General features: G+C 42.9%; 1 protein-coding gene across 1 annotated transcript; it reads right to left on the reverse strand.

Moving 5' to 3' along the window:
- Positions 1-270: 270 nt before the first annotated feature.
- Positions 271-7,117, reverse strand: DDIAS (DNA damage-induced apoptosis suppressor). The gene is made up of 4 exons (XM_009870757.1): positions 7,005-7,117; positions 5,872-6,033; positions 4,616-4,733; positions 271-2,823 (listed from the first exon to the last, which is right to left on the reverse strand). Exons 1-4 carry the CDS (start codon positions 7,115-7,117, stop codon positions 271-273), a joined length of 2,946 nt encoding a protein of 981 aa, XP_009869059.1.
- Between the last annotated feature and the right edge of the window lie 2,810 nt (positions 7,118-9,927).

Below are 9,927 nucleotides of genomic sequence, written 5' to 3' on the forward strand. Positions count from 1 at the left end.
CTACCTGTACGTGATAAAGTGAGCTCTATTAAATACACATTTACAAAAATTTTTATTGCACGTTCTGGAGTTAATTTAAAATAAAATACACTAGCAAATTCTGTTTTCCCTCATCTCTGCCGTACAAAGATCTGCAAATAAACATAACTCATCTTAGGAAGACATATGCCAATAGGTGTATAAATAATTTAATTATTCGATAGCTGGGGGGTTTTCTAGTGGCTGTTGCCTTTAAAATAACTTAAAACCCCACAGTATAGAAATATCTTTTTAGTATTTTTTCTTATTGGAAAAAGGAGTCTGTGTTTGGAAGAACAACTCGGGAGACCAGCCATATGCCCCTTCCAATACACTCCCTGAATAATTTGCATTTGAGAGGAGATTCTTGCCTTCTGAAGGAGAACAAGTTTCCAAGACCGTGTCATTTAAAAACCAGGCCTCAGTGACACCTGCAGACACAGGAGTTGTTATAATCCTGGCTGGATCCCCAGGCTTTAATCTCTCATTTCGGAAATGCGTATCATTTTCTCTGCTCTCTTTCCTTTCACAAACAGGATTCCTGCTAGTGTGCCCACAGGTCGATTGCAAGTCAGTAGCCCGGCTGACTGCTTTGAAGTTTGAAGATGCAGAAGCTTTCAGCTTTTTATTTGCAGATGGAGGGATCCACTCTTCAGAGTCGGCCGGCAGTTGGCTGTTAAGGAACTGCTGTGAAAGAGAGCTACTGCTTTCCTTGTCTTCCCTGTTACTTGGCCTTTCACATTTCACCAACCTGCCAGTGAGCTGCTGCAACAGTGTGTTTTGAAAGGAAGACCTGGATCTCTTGCCTTTGGAATGGATTTTAGTGGGATTTTTAGGGGTGAAGATGGTGATGAAAGAGCTTCTTTCCCCAGCAGGCCACAGTTTCTGGAGAGGTTTTGTCATAGGAGTCGACTGTGAATAAGGAACAAAGTCTTGAGTGCAAACTGAATTGCCTCCTGACTCACAAAAGGAATAAGCGACCGGTGTGCTGTGCTGACTGAAATCAGGAGAGGACCTGGGTAAGAGGGATGAGCTTAGTTTTGAACTTCTACAGGGTGTATCTCCAGGATGAAGCACCAGTTCAGGAGGTGTGACCTTTTCTGTCAAAGTATCTTCCTCTAGTAAAGAATTACACGATTTATTTAAGAATTCTACAGGTTTTGCTACCTCTCTCACATCAAAGAGATCAGCAGAAGCGTTGTAGCTGCCTTCGGGGAAGCTATCACTCCACGGCACCTCTCTCCTATTAACAATTTTGAATGCGTTTTCTGACAGTTCTGTCAGTGGTTTTAATTCTCTTTTATATATCCTTCTTTTATTGTTAGGAGTTGCTGGATCAGAGTCCCATGTCCTCATGAAGGTAAGATCCACTCTTTGGCTTGGCGTAGAATTTTCTTGGTTTTCACAACTAGTTAAACAGCTATCGTGCACAGACTGCACACAGGTAGTCACCTTGGTCCTTTTTAAACAGGAGGTTTCTCCATGTCCAGCAGCACACTGCAGAGGAATAAAAGACCAAGATGATTTTGAAATGTCAACATTTGCTTCTTTGGACCGTACATATACACCCTTGGAAACAGAAGGCTCTGATGTAACTGGTGAGGACTGAGACAGAGCAGTTGGATGAGGGTTAGGTATAAAGCAAGACACTCCCCCTTCCTTGTCAGCTGAAGGTAGATCACTAGAGAAAGACTCATATTGTGACACGTCACCACTCGGAGGATTTGCATCCGACTGAAGACAAGCAAACAGTGTGTTCTCCCAACTGTCATTCTCTACTGGTGGCAAGAAGCTTGCTGAGATGCTTCCTTCTGGCAAATCACCAGCTACTAGGGTTTGCCTGGGATACGATTTGTTCAGATTTACACCTAATTTGCTAATTTCAGTAAGGGCCTGTTTGCCTGCATCAGGGCTGAGTGATGTTACAACACTCTCACCATCTTCTATTCTGGCTAAAAATTCATTTAGGCTTTCTGAGAATGGGAGCTCATCCCAAAGCACAGAGTCCATCTGAGACACCCCAGCTGCATTTACATGATTAGAAGCTGAGGCATCTCCCTTGTAAAAAAGGCAGTTGTGGGATTTTTCTGGGTAAGAATAATTTCTACTCAGAGTCTTTAGGTAAATGCTTTTTCCCCTCAGTTCCGAGGGATGCTGTAACAACGTGGAATTGTTTCCATGTGAACACTCAGTCTCTAAAGAGGATACTCTCTCTGATTTATCAGTTGCAGAGACACTGTTGGTCTGACGAGCCTGTGAGCTCAATTCATTATCCTCCTCTTTATCCCCTTCCTTCACAGAAGAGCTGCAGAACTGTGAATCCCAAGGAGTTTGATTGTTGAGGTTTACATTGCACAATTCTACAGAGTCAGGCTTCCCCTCTTGTTCATGCTGTTCACTCACCAGCTTTCCCACCTCCAGAGTGGGAAAGTCTTCCGCTGTTACCCAAGCAACAGATGAAGTCAGGCTGAAGGACGGCTGCCAGGACCCTAAAAAACTTTCTCTGCCACTAGAATGAACAAAACAGGAGTTTCTGCTCAGGCTAGACAAGCTGCTGAGCTCGCTGACAGGTTCATCAACTGGAGCTGAAGACACATCAGGTAAGTCAGAGCTGTTACTACAGCTCTTGAATTTTGCCGACTGCAGAAGCCGATGGAAGTAGCTGATAACTGTAAAGCCGGTAACAGCAGTGTTTGGCAGGAAGATCTGGCAAGCTGTAAGTTTTTTTGTACTTCTATTAATTCTGGAACAGTTTTGCAAGACGCTGCTGGCAGCAGAATGCCCTCCATCTTCCCTTGCACAACCCTGGAGGGAAAAAGGAAAAACAACTTAGTGCAGTGCTTTATTTTGTGACAAAAAAAAAATAAATATAAATTAATGCATGGTTTTTTTAGTCAGGCTTAAATTTAGGTTTTGCTTTTTGTCAGGATCTGCAGGGAAGAGGACACAAAACAGCCTGTCACACAAAGCAGTAATCCCTGGGAACTAAGCGCTGGCAAGGGCTATAAAGGGCATCACAGCGAGAGGTTCTTTGCTTGTTGTAATTACGAAGCTTTTGGAGCTGGAAAAACAACGAAGAATTCTCAGGACAGGCTTACCAGAAAATTTCTTCCTCCCTTTAGGGCACTGGGTGCTTCCGGGCTTCCTTCAGTGCAGTTCTGTGCAAACGGCCAGCTGCCCAAGGCCAGTGCTCTTTTATCTGGGAGGCACTGGGCAGTACTTGAAACAAAGCACTCTGGTACCAGACACCTGCGTTGGCAGCTCAGCTAGCAAAGCCAGCACGGCATTTTCTATGTGCTACATCTCTGAAAGAAGCTACAACCTTCACCTTCTTGGGTTTGTCTGGAGAGCAGCGTTTCAAAGGAGCTTCAGCTGCAGTTCTCTACAGAATCTGCTTCTCTCTACATAGAAATTACAGGTGAAAAATGACATTAAAAGCAGAGGGCATTTGATATGATTTTGAGAAGTGGATAAACCCTTTTTCACCTCCTCCTCAACGTCTGGCAATGCCAGAGAGGCCAAAAAAGCAAATATAGCTGTCTTCAGACTCAACAACCCTCCTACTCCCTGAGTGTGGGCGAAGGTTGAGGCTGAAGGCTTTTAGCCAAGGCCAATGCCCTTCTAGGTAAGTCTTCAACAGAGTACGTTACGTTGATGCCGAGTTTTATCTGGGAGAGCTCAACTGTATGCAGAGCTGGACACAGCTACTCAGACATGTCTACAGCCAAAGACTGAACAAACGGTCTTTGAACGTGTTTCCAGTCCTTGTGTGTGCAGGAGCAGCCACGAGGCTGCTGCTGGGTAGGATTACTTATCCTACGTGCAGGCATTAGACCCAGAGATCTGGTAAATGGTTAAAGTTAAGTGAAATTAAGCCATGAAGTTCTCCAGCTTCCATTACTTAAGATGCTGCCCATCAGCACGGGTACAAACCTCACGGTACCCGTGGGAGAAGAAAAACACCTGCCAGGTAGGATTTAGTTCAGAGACTTCATAATATGAATGATGCACACAAGCACCACTGGAAGAGAACTTAGAAGACTGTTTCTATGGAAATATGACTAAGAACTAATATTTCAAAGTCTGTTAAACACATAAAAGAGCCACAGATGCATATGTTCAACAGCTGTACTTTATCAATATTTTTAAACATGCTCTTAAATGCAGAAATATCAAAATGCAGCAAGGGGATGTGCTTGTCTCTGCATTTCAGACACCAGGAGAGTGTATGTCAGCGGAAAGGCAGGGCAGTACTTGAAAAGACAGTCTGCTTCTTGCCTGAACCGTACATGGATTTTTAGACTCCAAGCTGTTACTGACAAGCACAGGAGCTGGCACTGCTCAGGCTCTCTGAAAAGCAGCCCTGACAGGCTGTCAAGCTGAGTACTGCCATTCAACATGACTTTTGGATGCGGCTGTGATTACACAGGAGTCTGAAGGAAGAGGAGTGGAATCCTTCCCATGTCCTAGCCCTAAATTTTCTCCAGTTCCCCAAAGATGTCGTACATGACGCTTTGGTAATGCAGTCTACATCCCCAACCGGCTAGAAGCTAATGAAAAAAATCCTTAGGAGACAGTAATGTGGATTAAAAGTTACCTTCACTCCAAATATAAATCTTTTTCCGATGAAACAGGCTTCCACTGCTTGAACTAACACTCCCAGAGATGTATCTGCACTTGTTTCTCCTGACAGCTGATTTAGGTCTTGAATATACCTTGAGTAAAAACACGTAGAAGTACTGGATCAACAGAGGAAGCCTTACACAGTGTTTTAGCTGCAGTATAGGTAGGACACGGGCTGAAGAAAAGATACTCTGGTAGCTTAAACTCGGCACAGACCAAAACCAGAAACCCACAAAAATATAAATTTGATTGTTTAGTTCACTTCATTTGTTAGTGAAATAGAAGCAAACAAAACAACGACATCAAACAGATTTAATATACACACAACTTTTGGGTGCGACCCTGATTGTTGTACCAGCACGACTGCGTAACGCTGGCAATACGCTGCTGTTGTTTACGCATCCTTTGTGCCCCCACCTTTACAGCAACAGGGGCATCCATACTAACACACGGAAATCACTCTGGTTTTCACAGCTGACAGCAGCACAGCAGTCTAGTGTGGGATGCCTGCCATAAGTACGTTATTAATGCTGCTAATACAGGATTTTAAAAGTGCTCATCTTCGACCCAGTGATAACAGAAGGTGTTGGAAAATAACAGAACAGAGAAAGCAGTGGATGTATCCAAATATGCCATCCCAATAGTTTCACATATTAGAAAGTCTCAACCTTATAATGTGGGTGGTCAGGCTGTGTGGACTAACAGGCTTTCCCAGAAATCCCTCCTTGCTAAAGGAAAATTTAGTTATAAGAAGCATGCTACTTTTTTTTTTTTTTTAAATCCAAACCGTTAAAAACAAAACCCAAAGGCTCTATCTTTACCTTAAGATTCTTCTTCTGAAATCTTGAGGAAGAAAATACGACTAAATCTCTGGAAAAGTCAGCTTAGTAATCTGACATTAGACAAAGGAAGTTCAACCATCCGAAAGCAGGAAGGATGCAAGGAAGAAGCCAAACCAACCCAACTGTGAAGGTCACTTAGCAGGTGGTAGCTGCTTTCACTAGACAAGTGGAGGATCTCTTATGTAGAAGTAATTCACCTCAGAATTTCAAGATTTCAGGAAGAATCCAAACTTCAGCATTTTCTCAAGGTGATGGGTACCAAGGAAATGCTGGAAGAGAACACTTCAGCAGTTCTTCCCACTTGTCTCCCCAGCATCTACGCTCACCGCAATTTTTCAAGCCAAAGAAAAAGTAGCAGCTACACAGTCAGAAACAATCCACTCCTCACCTCTGCAGATTTTCTGCGGTGACCCCAAAGAATGGATCTAAGCAACTTCCAAACACAGTAACGTCAAACAAATCATTAGTGTCAGCAATCTTCAGGGACAACCTGTATCTGTAGCTTGCATCTTCAACATCACCTGTGCAGCCACATTTTAGACAGTTAAACCTGACAAGACAGTAAAAGGATTAAAAAAAAAGATTGAATACATGAACTTCTGTTAATCACTGCTGAGGTATGGACTTATCTGCAGGCGTACGCATTACAACTACAATATATCAAATATCCCATTACAAATTATGAGATTCTTTCTTATTCTTTACTCCTTGAGGCATTAATCTTGCCACAGACTCAGCAAGGGGTCTGTATCATGACAGAATCCCTCTGACTTCTTGTACTGATTCATTAAACGCTAGCCTGTTGTGAAGTTGGAGTCAGCGCGCTTCGAATCACCTCTTGGGGAGGAAATTTGAATTCCCTGCACCTCCATTTTTCGTGTTTTGTTCCAGTTTGGAATTTTTCTTCCTGAATTAAAAAAATCACTAAACAACACAGTTATCTTTTAACTCAGCATCTGAAACCATGGATATTCTTGCTTTGCATAGTCAGTTCCGTCAATTTAGTGATGACATTCATTGATTTACTGTTCTTCTATGTGTCATAAATTTCATGTATCAGTGGGATTAAAAAGGAATGCTCATACATTTCTGGACATACAGTAAATGCAAGAGTGATACAGGACTCCAGTCGCACCACACAAAAAAAAATGAGAAGAAATTTAAAAAAAAAATGGTTGGAGAGGCTTTCAACCAATGCTTTCCAATTTAGGAACAGCACTGAAGAACTGGACTGTTGGGGAGGCACTTGGAAGCTGTTAACATACATAATTTATTCTCCTAAATTGTCCTTTGTTACGGCATGGCTCTGAATGCAACAGAACTCTTGATCTGTAATGACATCCAAGCACCTACTGGAATACAATAAGAACTAAAAAGTGGTAAGTAACATAAAAATCTGAAATTAGCACTTATTGCTACGATGGCTAAATATTCACCCATTAGTTTTAACCTGTGTTCTGCTAATGGAGACTCCCAAGGCCCCTGACAGTTACAGTTAATGATCCCCAAACCAGGACGTACCTCCTAGAATCCAGCACCAGCCTGGAAAAGCATTTCTGACAAGCAGGATAGAAAAAGCAGGAGTTCTGGACTGAAATGACAGAGGCAGCCAAGAGTCCTCTCTCACTATTCATGTGCTCACAGCATCACCTGAAACAAGTAAATAACAACGGTTCAAAGAGTTCTCTTTTTATGAGACATTATTATTAACCACTTTTAGTCGGGTTGTTTGAACATTTTGAAAGGCAGACCTCAGGAAACAATGTTCTCTGTTTGAAAATGGTAGCCCCGTTAGGGCAACATCTATTATTACCCTTTTCTTTAGAAAAAAACAAAAACCACTAAAATACGTAGTAAAGAGGAAGCTTTCATGGTATGTGCACACCACTGCAGATAAATCATACAAATTCCCACTGCTCTTCAGGGAATCTTTATTCCAACTATCCTCGAGCACAGCACTGCAGCAAGTTGGTTTCTGACTTTTTTCCTTTATTTACAATGAAGTCACAACATGGGGTGCAGCCTTTTCAAAGAGACTAAACTGGAAAGTAAAAATCACTTAACAGGACTGGTTTTTTAGCTAAACTCAGGACAAACTGAAATTATTCAACATTTGTAATTCTGCAAACACCTTTAATGACTTCGCAAAAAGAGGATGCTCAGAAAATCTCAGAAGGGTTTTGCAACAGCAACTCCATCCGCACTCTGTGAGCCAAAGGGACAGCTCTAGAGTATTTACCATTGATTTCAACGCAGAGATTGTATGGATCTGACAAATAAATGATGAATTAAATGGTGAAATAAACAGGAATTAATTTATTTTTATTCAGCATTACTTTCCTGCAGGACTGTCTTGCTTTTCTGATCACTATACTGTCCACAATATCAAATTCCACCCCTATTTTGTAAAGTTAACATTTTCCCTCAACAGATGCAAGAAACGTGTAGACAAAAATATCCTAAAACCCCTGAAGTTACAGAGTTCCAACTTAAATGACCAAAATGTTCTCTACAGCTGAATTAAAGGATGCTTTAAAAATCCTTCTTTGCAAAAGCACTTCTATCAGAGTAATAGCTAAACATACACCTCAATGTAAGCTGCAGAATAAACTCAGAAAAGAACATAAATTTCACATCCTCATCCCAGAACTCCCTCAGGAAGGCAGAAGGCCAAGGAGACAAAGGAATTTCAAGTACAGCTTTTCTGTGTTAAAAACCATTCAACAAACAATAACGATGTTTTGTCCCCATTTTGCCACCCTTACAGGGTATCCCTTTTTCCTTAAGGGCACGGTTTTCAGCATTCTGGTAAAAGCAAGATCTATAACACGAGTACTAGAAAAACATGATTGACCAAATTCAGTATTGCTGGTAGTTCAGAAAATAAAAAAGTAAGATATCCAAATATTCTTTACGGCAGAGAGGCCAAGGTAACAGGGGCAGGAAAAGTAAAAGCTTTACTGGGGCGTCAACTAAAATTTTTAAAAATATATCTTTCTTCGGAACATATATTAACAGAGACTCATTTGACCTAACGTTAAGTGGTGCATGCCTTCAATTCTTGCCAAAATGGACCTATTTTTAGTTACAGCACAAGGTATCAGTAAAATACACATGGAAAACGCACCAATATATAGAAAAGTAATAAAATAAAGTTTGATTTTGTCATTGCCGTTTTGTTATCGGAGAAACCAGCAGGTGCTTCACATTTCAACTGGTTTTCAGCTCAGAACAACATAAACAAAGTACACTGAGTTCTTAATGAAATAAAAAAACTACGCACACTCCAGAAAACAGCAAATACTTCAAGTATCCCACTGGAATACTGTGCAGTAAAGCAGAGCATGTACATCTGCACACTGGTTCTGGGAAGAATTCCCTTTAGAGCAGAGACTCCAGATCTACACCTCTGTTTCTCTTTGGCAGAAACACAGTACTCTTTATATCTCAGAACCAGAGAGTGGCTTGACTCAGAAGGGACCTTAAAGATCACAGAGTTCCAAGGTTCCCACCACGGGGAGGGACACCTCGCACTGACCAGTCCAGCCTGGCCTCCAACACCCCCAGGCAGGGGGCACCCACGGCTTCTCTGGGCAGCCTGTTCCAGGGTCTCACCACCCTCACAGTAAAGAACTTATTCCTGAAAATCTACTCTGCTCTAGTTTAAAACATTGCCCCTCGTTCTGTCCCTACACACCCTTGTAAACAGTCCCTCCCCGTTTTCCCGTACCCCTGAGCACGGACAGGCCGCTCTAAGGTCTCCCCGGAGCCGCCTTTTCTCCAGGCCGAACAACCTCAACCCTCTCAGCCTCTCCTCCGAGCCGAGGTGCTCCGGCCCTTGGATCATCTTTGCAGCCATCCTCATATGCACAAAAGTTAAAAAAAAGCAGTATCTATTTTACTTTTTTTTTTTTCTTTAAACAACCCAAACCCAGCGGGGAATCATAGAGTGGTCAGTTCCCAACAGGTAGGTAAGTTACGAATGGAGTCATATCATAGGATATCATATCATAGAATGGCCTAGGCTGGAAGGGACCTTAGAGGTCATCTAGTCCAACCCCCCTGTCACGGGCAGGGACGCCTCTCAACTAGATCAGGCTACTCAAGGCTTTGTCCAACTTGGCCTTGAACACCTCCAGGGAGGGGGCAGCTGCAGCATCTCTGGGCAATTTATTCCAAAGTCTTGCCACCCTCGTACTGAAGTACTAACCGGCCCCCATGGCCCCCCGGGTGCTCCCCTCGCCAGGTCCCTGCCAGCTTTCCCTTCCAAGGGCCTCAAGTCTGACCGAGATTTCCAGCGGTGGCTGGTGCCCCCTCGTGGGCTCACCGCCCTCAGCTCCAAGAGGAAAAACAAACCAGACGCGCAAGAAGAGCTCTCACCAGGCCTCGCACAGCAACTCTGACCCGCTAACCAGCAGCCTCCTGCCCCGGCAGCCCACAGACG

This window comes from Apaloderma vittatum, unplaced genomic scaffold, assembly GCF_000703405.1.
Source record: "Apaloderma vittatum isolate BGI_N311 unplaced genomic scaffold, ASM70340v1 scaffold1796, whole genome shotgun sequence".
NCBI lineage: Eukaryota > Metazoa > Chordata > Aves > Trogoniformes > Trogonidae > Apaloderma > Apaloderma vittatum.